The sequence below is a fragment of the Lynx canadensis genome, chromosome D3, assembly GCF_007474595.2.
Source record: "Lynx canadensis isolate LIC74 chromosome D3, mLynCan4.pri.v2, whole genome shotgun sequence".
In the NCBI taxonomy this organism is placed as follows: domain Eukaryota; kingdom Metazoa; phylum Chordata; class Mammalia; order Carnivora; family Felidae; genus Lynx; species Lynx canadensis.
Window position 1 is genome coordinate 87,177,779 of NC_044314.2, and position 19,381 is coordinate 87,197,159.

The 19,381-nt window shown below is 54.9% G+C and overlaps 1 protein-coding gene across 10 annotated transcripts in view; it reads right to left on the reverse strand.

The window, feature by feature from the left end:
* PITPNM2 (phosphatidylinositol transfer protein membrane associated 2) overlaps nucleotides 1-19,381 on the reverse strand; it is a 143,834-nt gene that overhangs the window by 12,130 nt on the left and 112,323 nt on the right. For 6 of the 10 annotated variants that reach the window (XM_036064327.1, XM_030336420.1, XM_030336423.1 and 3 more), the window contains exons 4-11: nucleotides 13,171-13,385; nucleotides 11,980-12,101; nucleotides 9,198-9,425; nucleotides 6,632-6,943; nucleotides 5,900-5,959; nucleotides 5,535-5,630; nucleotides 3,010-3,114; nucleotides 2,723-2,793 (exon numbers count right to left, since the gene is read on the reverse strand). In XM_036064327.1, the coding sequence (XP_035920220.1) occupies nucleotides 2,723-2,793; nucleotides 3,010-3,114; nucleotides 5,535-5,630; nucleotides 5,900-5,959; nucleotides 6,632-6,943; nucleotides 9,198-9,425; nucleotides 11,980-12,101; nucleotides 13,171-13,385 (1,209 nt within the window). The remainder of the gene's footprint in view (nucleotides 1-2,722; nucleotides 2,794-3,009; nucleotides 3,115-5,534; nucleotides 5,631-5,899; nucleotides 5,960-6,631; nucleotides 6,944-9,197; nucleotides 9,426-11,979; nucleotides 12,102-13,170; nucleotides 13,386-19,381) is intronic. The other 4 variants (XM_036064328.1, XM_030336424.1, XM_030336425.1 and 1 more) reach the window with 1 other exon arrangement.

The window sequence follows — 19,381 nt, forward strand, 5'->3', positions numbered from 1 at the left end:
CTCCCTGCGGACTCAACCCCTTGCCGGGTCCTTGTCACCCCAGGAGGCGGCCCATCTGGCCCACCGTTCCCTCTGAGAACCCCGATTTCAGTTCCTGAGCTACAGGGCCTGGTGTTAGCCACCTCGACCCCTTCCCTGGGGGAGGCGGCGATGGCCCCTTTCTTCCTCCCCAAGAGCAGCCCTGTTCCCATCAGCCAGTCTGAACAAAAGCACAGACTCCGCTTCCTGTCAGGGGGCCCAGGCAGCAGTTTCTGGCCTTGGCGAGGAGGCACAGGCGCATCCCACGGGGGGGGGCCTCTGGAGCCCGCCTGCCCTCCGTGTGTCTGTGCCCGGGAGGGCGGTGATCCTGGGCACTCAGCCTGCAGCTCCGAGCTCTCCCCCATCTACACAGGGCCTCTCCTCCGTCCCCTGTGCTGTCATTCTCAGACTCTCTGCAAACATCTTAGAGCAGGGAGGGGATGCAGATGTGTCTGTCTGAACCCACCTAATTAGGGAGGGGTAACGATCCCACGTCTGGCTGGCCAGGCCTGCACGTGAGGTCAAAGTGAGACCTGAGACTGGTACACATCCGCATGGGGTATGGATTTGCGATTCCGTTTAGAGAGGAGGTGGTGGTGGCGGCCCAGAGAGGTCAAGAGACATGTCTAATGTCACGGAGCGCATCAGTGTCAAGCTGGACTGGAATCCAAAGCTTCTGCCCCCGGTTCAGTGTTTTCCCTCCAATGCAGGCTGTGGTCCCATCCCCAGGGACCTTTCCCCACCTTAACTTCTGATGTGCGACTGGAGGAGCCAGGGCCAGGGCCTGAGAGAGGCCACTGGGAGTACTTGCCATGCCCTTAGTATGCCTAGGTGTGTGGGGGACAAGGAGGAGGAACTGAAGAGAGAGGCCTATCCCTAAGGAACCTTGGAGACAGACCGAGGGCCTAAAGCCACCTGGAAGGCCCATATGGGGACAGCTGGCCCTGAAGTGGGCCACCGCGTGGTGTGTCGGGGGGCAGAGTAGGGCCCAAGTGCCAACACAGAGCCCAGGCGAGGCACGGGCAATACAGGCAGTGGACCCAGGGGCTGGCGAGGCTGCCAGAAAATGGCAGGGTATGGGCTGGCCCAGGAGCCACTGAGCAGCGGATGACCTTGAGTGAAGGGGGAAGGCAGGCCGGTGGGTGGTATGGGGTCTGGAGCCACAGCAACACTGGGCTGCCTCATCTCCAAGAGGAGGCTGGTCATCGGCCGGCGGTGGGCCCCGGGGCCCGGGCAGGAACACCTGCCCAGCAGAGTTTCGGAGCGATTCCTGTCCCCACGTGAGGATTGCTCACCAGTGGCCCACCTGGCAGGAGTGAATTCACAGCCAGGGCAAGGCAGGGCCACCAGCTGCCCCGACCAGCAGCCCCGAGGGCTTATCAACACTGCCGGGTGAGTGGCTCAAGGAAGGAATGTCTTGCGGGCAACCTCACCACCACCCAGTCAGGGAGGGGGGAGTCCAATGGCCCTGAGAAACCCAGGCCGGGAGGGGGTGGGCAGTGAGAGGCCTAGAGAATGCCTCCTGTGCCTATCTTCTGGGACCCGGCACCGGAGGCTGGGACTGTTTGGGGCCAATTGGAGATACAGCTCTCCTCCCATTCATGTCTAATACTGGGGCACACCCCACCCCCACCAAGACTCGAACCCAGTAGGAACAGAGCCCACGAGAGGGAGAGTGTGGAGGCAGGCCTGGGAGCCGTGGGGCCAGCTCTGGAGAGCCAGGGGGTCCCCGTCAGTGTCTCCATAAAGCCGTACCCCCTCCACAAGGCTGGGAGTGGGGAGTGGAGGCTCCGCTTTGGGGGCCATTGCAAGCAGAGGGATCTGACTTTGGATGGCCATGCCCCAGAATCGGTGCTGGGTTCCAACAAGCACACTGCATCCTGTGGCAGATCTAGAGCCCAAGGTCCCTTCTGCCCCTCCCGAGGGGCCGTCAGAGCTGTGCGTGCCCTAGGTGGGGAGGAGACTCTGCTTTATTTGCCATTAACCCCCAATCGGGAATCAACTCCCCTTGTCCCAGTTTGCCTTCTAGAAAAGCCCACTTTGACCTCAGACCTCAAAGCAGAAAAGCCCAAGGTGGGGAGGGCAGTGTGGACGCTGCTCCTCTTTCCCCCCCGCACCCGGTCCAAACTCCCCAAGCGTCCCGAGTTCCCGGCTCTGTCTCCACCTTGGGCATCGTGGCTCCCGCGCCCCACGCAAACAGCCCTGGCCGCCCACAGCTGGAAGAGGAGAAGGGGCCTGAGCTCCGTGCGAAGAACCCCCAAAGCGGACACAGGCACTCTACCAAGACAGCTTTATTGGACACTGGGAGCCCCACGTGCCCCCAGCAGGGCAGCGGCCACCAACCACATCACTTCTGCCTAGGCAACTTTTGCTTCCTTCCCTTCCATCTCATGTTCTTCAGCAAATGCAGAAAAGCTGGGCTCAAGGTGGGGATCTTATGTATGGTCTGGAACTTACAAATTTCTCATTCCACTTTCCACAGGCGGAGCCGGGTCAAGGCCTTCCTTGGGGGTTGTCTGAAGGCCCTGTTGGTTCTCAGGGACGGCAGGGGAGGGAGGAAAGGAGGCCCCAGGCCTCTCTCTGATGGCACCTACGCCAGTGTGGATGTGAAGCCATGGGTGCCAAGTTCTCACAGGACAGGTCCTACGAGCTCACCCCCCCCTCCCCCTGCAGCCCTGGGGGCCCTCTGCCACCCGGCACCCACCTCGATGATGTTCAGCTGCTCCACACTGGAGGCCACCCTGAACTCGGGGGCACTCTGGCGGTACAGACCGTCTGCAACACAGAAGCAGTGGGTGCTGTGAGCGGAGGGGCAGCCGGGCAGCCCCAGGCCCACAGGACAGAGGCCGTGACCCTGACAAGCGGGGCCTTGGGTGTTCCCAACCCCCCCACCCTGCCATGCCCAGCACTGCTAAGGAGCTGGGGCAGAGAAGGGCTGGGCCCCTGCGGCCACCCTCCCCCAGGCCCTGTAGCCCCCCCAGACCAAGGTACCCTGTGTGTCCTCTGGCTCAGGGCTTTCAATTTTGTCCATGAGGTCATTGGAGTTCCATTTGGTGATGTCCTTGGGGAATATTTCCTCTGAATCGGAGAGGTCCTCTGGGGAGGAGAGAGTGGGGCTTCAGCACCGACCCATTCGAAGGCAGGGACTGAGGGGCACCGGGAGGCCTGGCTGGGAGGTACAGGGGTAGGTGTGGCCACTGTGGGGGTTCCCATGCTCCTCTGGCCCATACCCTCCATGCTGGCTTCCGCCCTCTCCCTCCTTAGCAGGATGAACACCTGACCAGCACCCGCAGGGCTTCTGCCTGACCTTTTCTCAAAATTGTGTAACGTTCACATAACATAAAATTCACCATCTGAACCATTTTAAAGTAGCATTTAGTCCATTCACAATGCTGTGCAACTGCCACCTCTATCTGGTTCCAGAACATTTCCACCTCCCCGAATGGAAGCCTTGTAGCCATTAGCAGTCACACCCTGTCCCCCGGCCCCTGGTGACCACCTGTCTACTTTCCGTCTCCATGGATTTGCCTGTTCTGGACATTTCACATAACGGAATCACACGGGATGCGGCCTTTTGTGTCTGGCTTCTCTCACTGAGCATCATACTATCAAACCCCATCTACATTGTAGCAGGTGTCAGAGTTTCGTTCTTTTTTAGGGCCCAGTCCTATTTCACAGTATAGACGGACCGCATCACGGTATATGGTTTCTCCACTCATCAGCTAATGTTCCTGTTTTCAACATCTGCACGAGTACAGCCCGGCGAGAGGCGCTGCTCTGAACACTTCCATCCATTTCTCTAGTTTCTGCTTTTCCGAGACCATCGGCCTGGGGACCCCGGGGCTGGAGGCAGCTGTGCAGACGCTGGCTTGTACTGGTCACTCCTCTGGCCACACAGCGGGTCAGCAGGTGCTTCCCCGGCCACGGCCGCTCTGGCATCTCCTACTTTGCTGTCTCTTCTCCCTTCTGTTTTTGTTTTTTGATTTTTTTTTTAAAGTTCCTGCATTAGGGGCGCCTGGGTGGCTCAGTCGGTTAAGCGTCTGACTTCAGCTCGGGTCACGATCTCACGGTCTGTGAGTTCGAGCCCCACGTCAGGGTCTGTGCCGACAGCTCAGAGCCTGGATCCTGCTTCGGATTCCGTGTCTCCCTCTCTCTGCCTCTCCTAGCTTGTGCTCTATGTCTCTCTCTCTCAAAAATAAATAAACATTAAAAAAAAAAAATAAAGTTCCTTCATTAGATGTGTATTTTCCTCTTGTCAGGGACTCACAGCCAGGAGAGGGTGCACCTCTTAGCTTGGCTGGGGTGGATGGGATGCCCCAGACACCCTTCTTCACCCTTGGGGAGGACCCAGGTACCGAGGGCGGCTCAGGAACCACCTGCCACCCTCGGCAGCTCCCCGTCTTAGATCCCTCTTGCCTGGACACTGACACCCCCTCCCCCCCCCACCAAGTTTTCCCTCGAAGTCCAGCCAGTTAACTAAGATGCCATAACAGTGAGGTGGCTGCAGCGTGAGAGGGCTCTGGCCTGCCGCTGCCCTGCCTAGCGCCTGTGGGCAAGTTCCCCTCCCTTTCCGAGCCGGTGTCCCGCCTTGTAAATCACAAGCCGGAGAACTGTCTCCACAGACCTGTCTGCCAGTCGAGAGGAACGGCCAAGGTATGAAGCAAGTGAATGTTTAGCGCAGTTGACCCTTGAACAACACGGTGGGGGGAGAGGGGAGGGAGGGAGGGAGGGCTGGGACGCTGGCCCCCCGCAGAGTCAAAAATCCATGTAAGACTTCTGACTCCCCAGAAACTTAACCACTAACAGCTTGCTGTTGACCGGAAGCCCGACCGGTGACATAAACAGTCGACTGACACACATTTTGTATGTCATATGTATTATACACCATATTCTTACAATAAACTAAGCTAGGTGGAAAAAAACCAATGTTGTTAAGAAAATCATAAGGCAGAGAAAATACATTTACGGTACTGTATTTATTGGGGGAAAAAGCACGTGTGAGTGGACCTGGAGAGTTCAAACTCGTGTCGTTTGAAGGTTAAGTGTACCCGCACCTTCCCAGCACAGGTGGGTGATTCGTCAGGCCGTGCGCTCACTGTGTTGATTTGGGGATTAGTGGGAAAATGGGCACCTCGCATATTTCCGGCTCATCGCAGTTTCTAAAGTTTCTACATTCGGTGTACTTGCATTTAACCAAGGCAAAAAACAAGGTCATTGCAAAAATTTAGAAAACTGTAAGATGTCATGCTTTGGTAAAGCTGCTTGTGGAAATAAACTCACATATGGAAAAAAGCCCCCGTCTGACTGTATAAATCCATTCTGAGGGGGGCGGTGCTCGAGAGAACAGTCCCTGCCTGCCAGGCCCAGCAGAGACATCCCGGCACGCGGCCAGGGTGAGACCCCAGACTCCCGGTGATTTCGTCTCATGCTCTGCCCCACTGCTGCTTCAGTCCACGCCTCCTGCTCCAACCCCGCCCAGATCCTCCCCCTCTGCCCCGGGAGGAGCCGCCGCCTACCATGAGCGTCGAAGTACTCATCTTCCGAGCCTTCGTCCGAGTCCCGGGCGATGCTCTGCATCCTCCACTCGGAGATGCTGTGGCGGGAAGGGCTGGCTGGAAGGCAAAACCGCAGGCTGACCCACCACCCGGCTGCGTGAGGCCGGGCGGGCGGAAGGCAGGCGGAGGTGATGGGCCGGGAGGGCTCAGGAGAGAACGGAGGGAGAAATGAGGGGTGGGGTGACCCTGGCTCACTTTGGTGGAAGCTCCTGGAACTTTCAAGACGGCCCCGCCCAGCCCACCTGGCACAAAACAGGTGTGTCCCGGGGAGGACGAGGAAGGGGGAGGGTGTCAGGTATGAGGCCAGGACGCACAGTCGCACAGACCCGGGTCTGCTCCTGTGCCTTTGACCTGGGTCTTTCCGGGAGCGAGCCCCTTCAGTTCCCCTGCAGCAGAGCAGACAGATGGGGCTGCGGGGTGCTGTCGGCAAGTGAGCACATAAAAGGCATCGACACATATACATACACAGATGCCTTCAGCACATAGACGGCCAAGCCTGGTGTGGGGAAGCTGGACTCACAGAGGGGACTCCTGGCTCTACACAGGATAATCCTGGTTTCCCAAACAGCCACGGTGCTTTTGCAAAAATTCTCCCGAGAAAGGCCTCTCTCAGGATGTAAAGGCTTTCAGACTCCTTCAGCCTGGCTCCCACCACAGGAGCAGAGGCCCCTCCTGGCTGTGCTGACAGGTACCCACTAAGAACCCCCCCTCCTCCTGGGAAGCCCAGCTCCTCAGAGCTGCAGCCATCTGGGCCCCAGGAGAGGCTGGGAGCTGGGTTCCCGCACGGCCAGCCTGTCTCACCTGGCCCTTGTAGGTGAGTCTGGGCCACCTGCTTTGTGTTGGGGGGAGGGGACAGACACCCTGGGCTCACTCTGAACTGGGGGGGGGGGGGTTACCGGCAGAATGGTTCTGACCCCCCTCAGGCGTGGCCCACAAGGTCTGGGGGCAAGAGTCCCCGGGAGGAGCCAGAATTCTCTGACGGTGGGTGGCAAGGGGCTGCCCGGAGCGGGGGTGACGGCTGTTGCCGGGGTGGTAAAAGGCGGAGCTACGGCACTCACCTCCCCGCTTGGACGACCTCGAAGACTTGGAGGATGTGGACCACTGCTTTTTGAGACCCCGGCCCGCCAGGGGTTCCCCGCTGCTGCTGCTGCTGGGCTGGGCGGGCTCCCCAGCGACCTGGACCTGGATGGCTTCGTCCTTGGCCAGCTGCACAGCCTCCTCGTCATCCTCATTGAACCGGGCCATCTTGCGGGACAGCATGAGCTGTGCCTCCTTCTCCAGCTCCCGGATGTTCTCCATGTTGAGCCCGTACCATTCGTCCTGCCAGCACCAGGCCTGCCGGTGGGCCCTGACCATCACCTTCCGCAGGCCTGGTCCCGGGCAGCGGCAGGGGGAGGGGAGAGACAGGAGACACGGGCACTGTCAGCCCCCAGGGCCGGGCTCGGGGCTGGGAGGCAACCCAAGGTCATCCCCACCGTGTGGCCGTGGGCAAATCGCTGCCCTCCCTACCCTGTGCCTCAGTTTCCCCATTTGCAAATGGCTCACAGATGACCTCACAAGCTCACGGTGGTTGTATAACTAGAGCAGGGGTGCCTCCTAAGGGAATGTGCCTGCTCAGAAGCCACACTGAATTTTGGGGGGATTCCTGCCCCAAGGGGAGACGGAGGGGGGATTCCTGCCAGTTTTCTGTCTCGGTTGGTACCTATACACTTTTCCTGTCCAATTTCCACATGGAAATCAAGTTCCAGTTCAAAGTGGGTTGGTCCTTTTTCTTATAAGTAGAACATATATACACATAAAATAAGACACAAAAGAAGATAAAGATACAGAAGAATATATCATGCGTGTAAAATAACGAAAGTAAGAGCTTTCAAGGTAGAAAGGATAATAAAAGAACTTTAGGGACAGAAGGCAGATGGGGGTTGCCTTGGGCTGGGGGTGGGAGTGGGGGTGACTGTGAACAGGAACGAAAGACTGAGGTGATGGAATGTTCTAGAACAGTGTGCACGACTCTGAATATACTGCCACTTATAGAACTGTCCTCTTGCAAGGGGTGAAGTGTATGGTGTGTAAAATTAGGCCTCAATAAAGCTCGTTAAGAAAACATTAAGAAGAAATAGAGCATCCTTACCCACACTACCCAGTGAGGGAGCAGACATGACCAGTAACAGGGAGCCCTTGGCTGGCCCTCCTGGACGCATTCTCCCCCTGCCCAGTCCAGCCTCAACTCTGTGTTTATTTGCTTTTCTTTCTGGTTGGAGCACACAGGTGTGTTTTTCTACACGATAGGTTGGGTTGGTTTGCAGGTTATTGACATTTTTACATGTATGTGTCAAGCTGCATGTATTTTCCTGCCGCCTGCTGTTTTGGGTGAGTTTCAGGTTCGTTGCTGCATGGTGTTTATTTGTTTGAAATACCACATTTCATTTATTCCTTCTTTTGCCATTGGGCCTTTGGCTCACTTTCATTGTTTGTCCACTTGGCTTTTACAAATCTGCTGCTCTGAACATTCTGGAATGTGTATAAGACTTTCTCCGAGGGGCAAACCTGGGAGGGACATCACTGGGTCTCAAGGCATGCATCTTCCACTCTCCTAAAGAAAGCAGAGCGGCTTTCCAAGTGGTCAACCCATGTCATGTCCTCAGGCAGCTCTATGGTGACCATTCCTCCTGGCTCAGGCCGCTCTGCCTCCCCAAGAAATACTTCCCAGATCCCTTCACCCTCTGCCCTCCTTCAGCCAAGACTATGTCCTCCAGGTCCTGGCGATGGCCTCAGGCATAGTATCCTTGGGTCCCACACTCAACAGACCATCTGATGAGAAGCCACGGCCCCACTGCTATGAGAATATCAGTTCAGATCCAGGGTAGCTAGGAAGGGAGATCTGGGGTCAGACCCAGCACTGGGTCTCTGCTTCCTCCTCTACAAACGGACGGGTGACATGGCTATCCTCACAGGTCATTGTGAGCTGTTACGGCACATGTGAAGCATATCATCAACAGTGTGGGACATCTGTTCCAAAGATTCACATCTGAACCAAAACCCTAGGCCTTGGAGTCAAAAGATGTCTGTCCAGGTGCTACTCCAGGCTCATGAGCTTGGGCTGGGCCAGGCCCTTGGCACTGATCTCATGCCATGACCTGGGTAGGGGCGGGGGGGGGCAGGTAGGGAGCTGGGGGTGCTAGGGGAGGGAGGAGCCCGGGTCAGCTCTAGCTGGGCCAGGAGCCCCAGGTTGGTCCTGCTGGTCCACCTGTTCCCTGGACACCTGCTCCAGGCCGGGCTCCACACTGTGAGGGCACCACGGCGTCCAAGGCCCTCTGTGCCTGGAACGTCCAGCCCATAGGGGAGGCAGAGCTGGGGCCTGGGGTAAGAGGTGCAGGTAAGAGCAGGGAGGCTGTCTCCTGGGGCTGCTCCTCCTCAGGGGGTTGGCACTATATGCTACAAACACAAGCCAGTCAAGAGTGTCTGGGGGCAGGGCCCGGGGACGCCGCTTGTCATCTATAGGTGCTCGGCAAGCAGCCAAGATAAACGGGGCAGGAAGCTGCGCATGGGCTCTGGGTCAGCTTCTGGGAGGAGGAGGGACCTGCCCCGGACGCGGAGGGAGGCGGCGGGCACTGGCGAGCTCACCCGTGTCGTGGATGAACCTCTCGATCTTGGACTGCATGCCCCAGTAGCGGAACTCGACCTTACAGAGCTTGTAGGCGCACATGATGGGGAAAACCTGCTGCTTGTACTCTTCGATCCAGTTGTCAGACAGCGGCCCCCGCTGTGTCTTGATCGAGTGGAACAGCTTAGGGTCCTCTTCTGTCTTATACTCACTGGGGGGTACGGGGTCCTTGACAATGTCGATGAAGTCTGTGGGGGAGAGCCCGCCGGTGGCCACTTCCGCCCAACCTCCAGCCCGCCCCTCCCTGTTCAGTCCCGTCCCCTGTGTCTCTGCCCTCCCCGCTCAAGTCCTCACAGGCCTCTGGGCCTCCTGTGCCATAGGCCGGACCTGGGATTGGGGATGCTGCTCTGGGCCACTCTGACCTTGGGCTCTCCTGACCTCAGGGCCTGTGTCCTCCCATGACTCTACCACTTGCCTAAGCAGACAAATTAGATGATGAGCTTAGGAGGCACGGGGAGATGAGTTTCCACGGAGGATGTGGGACAGGGTGGTGGCTGCCGGGGGGCAGGGAAACAGAAGGGAAGGCCGGGAAGAGATTCCCAGAAAAGGTGGCATTTCAGCTACAGGAGCAAAGCAGTGAAGCCGAGAAGGTTCCAGCAGCAAGGGATGGGGAGAGTTTGGGGGGCCACTAGAATGTCTGTATCAGGGGAGGGGATGGGGATGCGTCCTTCTCTCACCAGGCTGGGCACCCACACGGTACCCTGAGGGGAAATGGCGCTATATTCTCCTTACATATACACGTAGCGGCTTTAAGGCAGGCTGGCCGGGTAGGAGCCCCTCTTAGGTCAGAAGGGAGGAGATCGGCAGGAGGTGTCGGTCCTGAGAGCGGGTAGTGGATGCCACAGGGCTGGGTGCTGGGGAAACAGGACTGGGGGCGGTGGGACCTGGCTGGGTGTGGGGTATGGATCCAAGAGGAACAGCAGCAACTCGGGGCAGGGCCTGGGCCATGCCACCTCTTGTCCCAAGTCTCTCCCTGCTGTGCGGGCTCCCAAGGCATGCATGTGTTACAGAGGACTGGGTACACACTTGGGGTACATAAACCCCAGAAGAGAGTTTGTGGCTCAGAGAGGCCCTTTTCGGGATGCATGGGGATGATGGCACCCGGCGGGCTCTGCCCTGGCCACGCTCTGTCTCGTCTCCCCTGCTTGCTGGCCCGCACTGAATCCACGTGGTGGTTTGCAGGCACAGACGTGGGCTCCACGGAAATCAGCAAGGGGTCAGGAGCTCCCCAGGGGCAGGGGCTTTCGGGGGAGGGACAGACATCCTTCGTGGAGCAGACCGCATGCGCCGCCTGCGCGGACAGGCAAAGGCCAAGGGGCAGGCCGGGACATGGATGAGTCATATCACAGAGACTTAGGAATCACAGCAGGTGGCCTCCGGAGGCAGCCCATGGAGCTCAGGCCTTGTCTGAGGCTGGCTGCACCTGAGCTGGCAGAAGGCCTGTATCACGCGGGGTCCATCCTTCCTGTTGTGGGTCGAATGTGTCCCCTACAAATTCGTATGTTGGAGTCCTAACCCTCCAGTTCCTCAGAACGTGACCTTATTTGGAGATAAGGCCTTTAAAGAAGGAACCAAATTAAAATGAGGTCATTAGGGTAGGCTCTACTCCACTATGACTAATCTGCTTCTAAAAAGGGGAAATTTGGACACAGACAAGCACACGGGGAGAGCGCCACGTGAGGATGAGGGAGAGATTAGGGTGATGTATTTATATGCCAAGGAATGCCAGAAACTGCCAGGAGCCACCAGAAGCTAGGGGAAGGGCATGCACAGATTCTCCCTCAGTGACTCCAGAAGGAGACAAGCCTGCTCACACTCTGACCTCAGACTTTGGCGAGACACTAAACTTCTGTGTTTAGCCCCCCAGCCTGCGGTACATTACGGCAGCCTGTTCACACTGATAGAGCTCCCAAAGCCCCATGGGGCCTGAAAACTCCAGCAGGAGGGAGGGAGCCGGGTGAGGGGGTCCCGGGGAGAAGCCCTTCGTGCCCATCAGAGGCTGCCTGAGAGTAGGACCCTGTGGTGCTGGGAGCCATCTGTCTAACGCCGGCCATGCGCCTGCCTCCATGGCGGCTCACCCCACACGGCCTGGAATGCAGCTCTCTAACCTGGCCACGCACCTGCCTGAAGCACCTCCGTGGTGGCTTGCCCCTCAGAGCCTGGAACCCACCGGTTGCAGACCAGTGGCTGCTGAGCTGCAGGTGGCCCACAGATGTGGTTTCTTTGGCCAGTTTACTAAGTTTACTTAGGAATTGGAAGATTTCACATGCAAATCCTGATCTCAGGCCTCTCTTAAGTTAACAGACGGGCTGTTTCCTCACGTACAGTCAGCTGGAGAGGCCACTCACCGTCAAGGGGACACAGGCCCTGCAGTGTGCCAGAGCCCCCACAGGCTGCACCCACACACAGCCGCCAGCCTGAGATGGCCCCCTGAGCACACATGCGCCCTCCAGGGGAGGAGCACACCTGGAAGGGATTGAGGGAAGGGGCTTGAGTGGGAAAGGCACTGAGCCTCAATGTGCACGTCAGGAAAATGGGGCCAAGGAGTCTGATCCTGCCATCCCTGTGCCCTCATGCTTGCTGGGACTATGACCTCCCTGCCCAGGACAGGAGCCAGTCTGGAGCCTTTCAGGCCTGGAGACAAGGGGCAGAGAGCCAAGGGACATGTAGGCAGGGACCCTGGAAAGTGGCCCTGCTGGGCTCCTGCCCTTCCCAGGCGGGGAGCGCTGTAGTGGTGGTTACCGATTGTCAGCTGGCTCTTCTCCACAGGAGACAGGCTGAACACATTAGGGTTTTCTCCAGCATCGGTTTTATAAAAGGTTTCGATGTCGATGGAGAATTTCTCCACAAAGGGGCACGTGAACCTGTGGGGAGGAAAGCATACATCAGGACTGGTGCCTGCAGGGGTGGGTCAGGGCCTGTGGGACCCCACTGGGCAGGAGAGGGAGAAAGGGTGGGGGTGGTGGCTGAGACTTGCCTGTCTGTCCACCTCTTGGACCTCTCCTTGTCCAGGCCAAGGCCAGGCTGGAGGTGGGGAATGTGTTTGGGGGGAGGGGGACGGAAACATCGGAGGAAGCTTCCAGAAGCCCTATGGCCATTGTTCATGTGTGTAAGGCATGGATGGCCATAGACACACAGACATACCACAAGCATGTGGCATGAACCCAGTAGGCTGAATCTAAATTAGCACTCTGTGACACCTCCCCAACCCCTTACCTCCCAAGCCACCAGGTCTGACGACAAGGCCACACCCCTTTCTCTTGGCTGGACATGAGCTCAGAGGAGGATAGTACTTCTGGGAAGACGAATAACCTCGGTGGACCCTCTGATAAGCCCCAGGTCCTCATTTAGTGGGGAGAATGAAGCCCCAGGAGACTTGTGGGGACTCCACTTGCATAGCAAGTGGGTGGCCAGCTGGGAGCAGCCCCCTATCTGTTACACTCAGCTACACTGGGTGGGGGGGGAGCACGGAGTGAAGAGCCTCCCTTCTTGGAGAATCCAAAGGAAGCCCTGTTCAAAGTGGAAAATAAGAACGCACTGCTGCAGGTGCTGAAGGTCTCAGGGTCAGAGAGAATCTCTGGGCCATCTGGTCTACCCTTGGTTCATGTTTCTTCCTAGCTGGTTGGTTAGTGGCCCCGCATTCCCAGGTGATCATTAACGTGAGTTTGTATTCCCTGAGCCTTCCTAGATGGCAAAGGGATCTCAGGTGGCCCTCACCTGACTCACGCTTTCCCGGCCTTCCTGGGAAGGTGCAGTAACAAGGGGGACACCCTCCCCTTTCCTGCCTGTTCTCTGAGGATGGAGATTCCTGGAATGGAGACTTAGCTCCCCAGGAGTCTGAGCCTCTTGGAGGGAGGGTGAGCCTGCTTAGAGGGCCACCCCCGGGGTTCCTTCCCCACCAGAGGGTGGCGCAGGGTGTGGGGAAAGGCTCACCTGGTTCGGGTGTAGGGGTAGGCATTCCAGGACTCCTCCACCACCCTCAGGGCCGCTTTGGGCAGGATGGAGCGGAACCAGCTGGGGATGTGCATGCCCACATGGTACACCTTGTGCGTGTACTGTCCAGAGCCGCCGGGGCCATCTGTGTACGGACGGTTCTCCAAGATCTCCACTCCGCTACCTTGGCCATACGTCTCGTTACGGCTCTTCTTCTACAGGGACAAAAGCATTCACCATGTGTTGGAGCCAGAGCACTCTGCAGAAGGGAAGGGGCCCAGGAGACCAGGCCCAGGGGTGCTGAGAGGAGGAGGGGCTTTGGCCAACCAGGCTGGCTTCTTCCGTGTCGCTTTAGGACTCCCAGATCCAGGCCCAGACTCCACATGCCCCTGTACTCCTACAGGAGACTCAACAGGCCATGATCTCCCTGTGAGCTCTAGCACTGCCTGTGCAAACTCCTCCCTTCTGGCTCCCGTCAGTCCCAGGACTAAAAGTGTTCCCAGCATCAGGAACAAGTTGAGGATGCCCGCTCTCTAGGTTCTATTCAACACTGTACTGGAAGTTCTAGCCCAAGACATTAGTCAAGAAAAAGAAACAATCAGAGGCACTCAAATTGGAAAGGAAGAAATAAAACCACCTCAATCTGCCAAGGACATAATCTTATATACGGAAAATCCTAAAGGATCTTCCCCACCTCCAAACCTGTTAGACAAAGTAAATGAATTCAGCAAAGTTGCAGGATACAAAATCAACACACAAAAATAAGCAATGCAAAAAGGAAATTAAGCAATCATTTCCATTGACAAGAACATACAAAAGAATAAAATATCTTGGATAAATGTAATGAAGGTGAAGCACTCAGATACTGAAACTATAATACATTGCCAAAAGAAAGTAAAAACCTAAGTAAATGGAAAGACATCTGTGTTCATGCACTGGAAGATTTAATATTGTTAAGAGGTCAATATTCCCCAAAGCATTCTACAGATCCAGTGCAATCCCTGTCAAAATCCCCAGTGGCCTTTCTGGTAGATGTGGAAAAACTGATCATAAAATCAGGAAGGATCAGAGAAGGATCTCAAATAGCCAAAAACAATCTCGAAAACAAAGCAAAGCAAAGTTGGAACATTTACATTTTCCTACACAAAATCTTTTTTTTAAAGTTATTTATTTTGAGAGACAGAGCGAGAGAGAGAGAGAGCGCACAAGTAGGGGAGGTGCAGAGAGAGGAGAGTGAGAATCCCAAGCAGGCTCCGCATTGTCAGTGCAGAGCCTGACACAGGGCTTGATCTCCCAAATCATGAGATCATGACCTGAGCCAAAATCAAGAACTGAACGCTTAACAGACTGAGCCACCCAGGCACCCTGCTACAAAAAATCTTGCCATAGGCGCGCCTGGGTGGCTTAGTTGGTTAAGCATCCAACTTTGGCTCAGGTCATGATCTCATGATTCATGGGTTTGAGCCCCACGTCGGGCTCTGTACTGACAGCTTAGAGCCTGGAGCCTGTTTCAGATTCTCTGTGTCCCTCTCTCTCTGCCCTCCCCTGTTCACCACACTCTTTCTCTCTCAAAAATAAATAAACATTACATTTTTTTTCAGAAAATCTTGCTATAAAATTACAGTAATCAAAGCAATGTAGTACTGGCATAGGATAGATCTAAAGAATAGGGCTGAAAGTCTACAAATAAACCCACATATACTATATGTTTTGATTTTCAACCAGAGTGCTGAGATCATTCAATGAAGGAACGAAGTCTTTTCAACATGTCCCAGTATACTGGTGGGATAATTGGATATCCACATGTAAAACAATGAAGTTGGACCCCTACCTCACATCATATATAAAGATTAACTCAAAATGGATCAAAAACCTAAATGTAAGAGCTTAAACTACACAACTCTTAGAAGAAATCACAGGAGTAAACCTTCATGACCTCAGATTTGACAATGTTTTTTTTTTTTTTTAAATAGGGTACCCAAAGTACAAACAGCCAAAGAAAAAATAGATAAATTGGACTTCATATAAATTTTTAAACTTTTGTGCATCAAAGGATACTATGAAGATAACGAAAAGACAACCCACAGAGAAAGTTCTTGTAAATAATGTATCGGATAAGGGACTTGTGTTTAAAATATATAAAGAACTACTGCAACTCAACAACAAAGATACAATCCAATTCAAAAATGGGCAAAGGACTTGAACAGGCATACCTCCAAAGAAGTACATCAATGGCCAACAAGCACATGAAAAGATACTCAACATCACTAGCCACTGGGGAGAGGTAGATCAAAACTACAAGTTACTACTTCAGACCCACTAGGATGGCTACAAAGACAGACCATAACAAGTGTTGTGAGGATGTGGAGAAATTGGAACCCTCACGCATTGCTGGTGGGAATATAAAACGGTACAGCAGCCGCGGAAAACAATTTGGCGGTTCTTCAAAAAGCTCAACATAGAACTGCCGTATGACCCAGCAATTCCACTGCTAGGTAAACATCCAGGAGAAGGAGAACATGTCCACACAGAAACGTGTGCTTGAATGTTCACCGCAGCATTAGTCACAAGAGCCAAAAGGTGGAAGCAACCCAATGTCCGTGATCTGAAAAATGGATAGAGAAATTATACCCACACAATGGAGTAAGAGTCGGCCATAAAAAGGAATGAAGGGCCGAAACCTGTTACGACGTGGATGAACCCCGAGAACGATGCGTAAGAAGCCCGACACAAAAGTCCACATAGTGTACGATCCCATCGACACGAAATGTCCAGTACAGGCAAATCTGTACAGACAGAAGGCAGATTACTGGTTGCCTAGGGATGGGGGTGGGGGTGGGGGGCTGGAGAGTGACTTCTTGGGGTGATGACAATACTCTAAAATCATGGTGATGGTTTGACAACCCTGTGAATATGCGAAAAATCCCTAAACTGTACCCTTCAAATGTGTGAACTGTGTGGTGTGGGACTCACACCTCAATAAAGCTGGCATAAAACAAAACAAACAAACAGAAACCAATCCTGTGTCTATACTCACTAAGATTTCAGAGAGATCAAACACGGGAAGTGGGAAGGGGCCTCAGTGGCGCTGCCTGAGAGAGAGGACTCCTGGGTCACCTCTAAATGTCTCTCTGCCCCAAATGTTCTTCCCAGTGTCCAAAAGCTCAGGTTTCTACTTATGCAGAAAGCCTCATTCATGGTCAAGGTCCTGGTGACTTTAAGCCCAGCATCTGTTTCCATGGTGACATGACGGCATCACCGAGGCCACCTTCGGTCAGCTTCCTGAATAGCAGGTGTGCACATGCGCGCACACACACACACACACACACACACACACACACAGGCGCTCCCAAGAACACAGTCTCACCCCTGGGGTACAAAGACATGCCATATCTCCACGGCCCAGAGCAGCTGAGTCCCCTTCATAAAAAAAAAATAGAAAGGACCCTGGCGGAGGGCACAGATGGGGTCAGCGGGGATACGCCATCCCTTGCTCTTCAAAGGAGCCCACGGAATGCGGCCCAGATTCTGTAATGAAAGCAGCGACCATTTCCCAGACACTTTGTAAGCTCATGCTTCGTGGTGGCTTCACTCGTTATGGTTGTGCCATGTGCTCTGCGTGCACGTCTCCCTTTAGGTAGTGCCACAACCCCTTGAGAAAGGCTGAGTGCTGCTACTGTTCCCAGTTTGCAGAAGGGAAGGTGGAGGCTAAGAGACGTGGAATGACTTGTTCAAGGTACACAGCTTCAAGTGGCAGAGCTCAACCTGTACTCGAGATCCTGTTGGACTCTGGGACCTGTTCAGTCCACAACATGAAGACACCTTGGCATAAGGCAGGTACTCGGTACTTATTGAGCAAATAAATGGGTTCTAGTCCCAACTCTGTGACCAGTTCCCTCTCATCCTGGACAAGTCACTTCTCTCTGGTCTCAATTTCCAAAACTATAAGGGGAGATGGGGCTACCTATCTGTCTAAGGCCTGATGTAGTGGGCTAAAGGGCCCCCCAAAATTCACATCCACCCAGAACCTTAGAATGTGGCTTTATGGTCGCCTGGGGTGGCTCAGTCGGTTAAGCATCTGACTTTGTCTCAGATCGTGATCTCGCCGTTCATGAATTCGAGCCCCGCGTTGGACTCACGGCTGTCAGCGCAGAGACCACTTTGGATCCTCTGTTACTCCCTCTCGCTCTGCTCAACCCTCTCTGAATCTCTCTCTCTCAAAATAAAGAAACTTAAAAAAAAAAAAAGAAAAGAAAACAAAGAAAGCAACTTAAAAAAAAAAAAAGGAATGTGGTTTTATTTGGAAATAGCATCTTCGCAGATATAATTCATTAAGATGAAGTCACACCGGATTAAGGTGGGTCCTAAATCCAAGGACCATGTCCTTAAAAGACAGACTAAAGGGATGTAGCCACTAGCCAATGAAGCTGGCCGCCACCAGAGGCTGGAGGGGAGCAAGGCAGAATCCTCAGAGGGAGAGAGGGCCTTCAAAGGAAGCAGGCTCTGCGGACACCTTGATTTCAGACTTCTGGCCTCCAGAAGCGAGAGAGAATACGTGTCTCTTGTTTTAAGGCCCCCCCCCCCCAGGAAACGAACACATCTAGGGTTTGTGGTGACTCAGTGTGAAGGGGACACACAGGTCACAGGAGCCAGGGCCACAAGCAGTCTCTGAAGGCCCAGCCTGCCAGGGAGCTGAGGGTGGAGAAGAGGCAGGGAGGGACAAGGAGCAGGGGTAGGGAAGGTCCCATCCGGCCTCAGTGGGTGACCCGGCCTGAGCTGTCCTCAGACTCCTAGCCAGGGAAAGCCACCATGTCCACTCCCAAGGCTCTAGGGGGGCTCCTTCTTGGTTTCCTCCAGATCCCAGGGCCCCAGGCGTTCCTGGTCTTGTGGCCGCATCACTCGGCTCTCTGCCTCCACCGTCACATCACTGTGTCTCTTTCTGTCCTCTCCTCTTCATAATTATAGGGACAATAAGCCATTCAATTTAGGGCCCATTCTGTCTTGTCCTTAGATAAGGTCACGGTCTAACATCTGGATGGACATGAATTTGGGGGGACACTGGCCAACCAGCTGAGCAAGCCGTTATGGTCACTCATGCAGGATGGATACCATGGGCCACTTGGGGGCACAAAGGCCACTGTTAGCAGTGGCAGAGCCCCAGGACCCAGACTGGCAGTGCTCTGTACTCTCTGAACAGCACTTTGTTGTCTCTGCACAGTAAAGATTAGCTGAATGAGGGCGCCTGGGTGGCTCAGTCAGTTGAGTGCCCAACTCTTGATTTCAGCTCAGGTCATGACCTCACAGTCCATGGGATCAAGCCCTGTGCCAGGCTCCATGCTGACAGTGTGGAGCCTGCTTGGGATTCTCCCTCCCTCTCTCTCTGCCCCACCTCTGCTCTCTCTCTCTTTCTCTCTCTCAAAATAAATAAACAAAAAAATTAGCTGAATGAGCAAAAATGGATTCTGCTCTCAACTATCGCCAGTTCCATCTGAGTCTGGGCACCCCCTCCAATTTTGAAGCTAACACCCCAAAGGGCTGAACCCCTGGCTCCCCTCTGACAATGGCATCTGAGGGGGTGCTCAGTCCCCTGGCACAGCTGAGGCTCTCGGTCATGCCACTTAGGAGAGCTCTTCTCGAAACGTGCTGACCTTCTCTGCTCGCACCGAAAGTCACCACCCCCATCCCTGCCAGTCATCCCTGCCAGGCTCCCTGCACTGTGGAGCCTCCCAGGGAGACCGAGTTAGGGTGGCAGAGATAAGCCCAGCTCCCCAGGGGCATACACATGCCCAGGGTGAGGCCTCACCCATGACCCCTACCCACCAGGCTGGGGCTGAGTTGGGGAACTTCACCTCCCTACCCCTCTCTATCTCTGGGGCCTGGGGGCTGCACAGGAGGGGCCTGGTGCAGAAAAAGCACAGACCCTACGAATGATAGGGGTGAAGGACCCAAGACCAAGAATGCTCCAGGACGCCCGTAAAAGTGGCAGCTCTCAGAGCTGTCCAGGGTCCTGGCCAAACCACCTCGGATTCCTCCCTCTGAGGCAAGCATCTGCTGAACACTTCTATGGATGACAGAAGGCTCTCTCCCAGCCAGCCCAACTTTTTTTCTTTTCTTCTTATTCTTCCTCCTCCTCTCCTCCTCTTCTCCTTCTCCCTCTTCCTTGCCTTGAACAACATGTATTTTGTTTGGACACTGGTCAGGCACATCACGA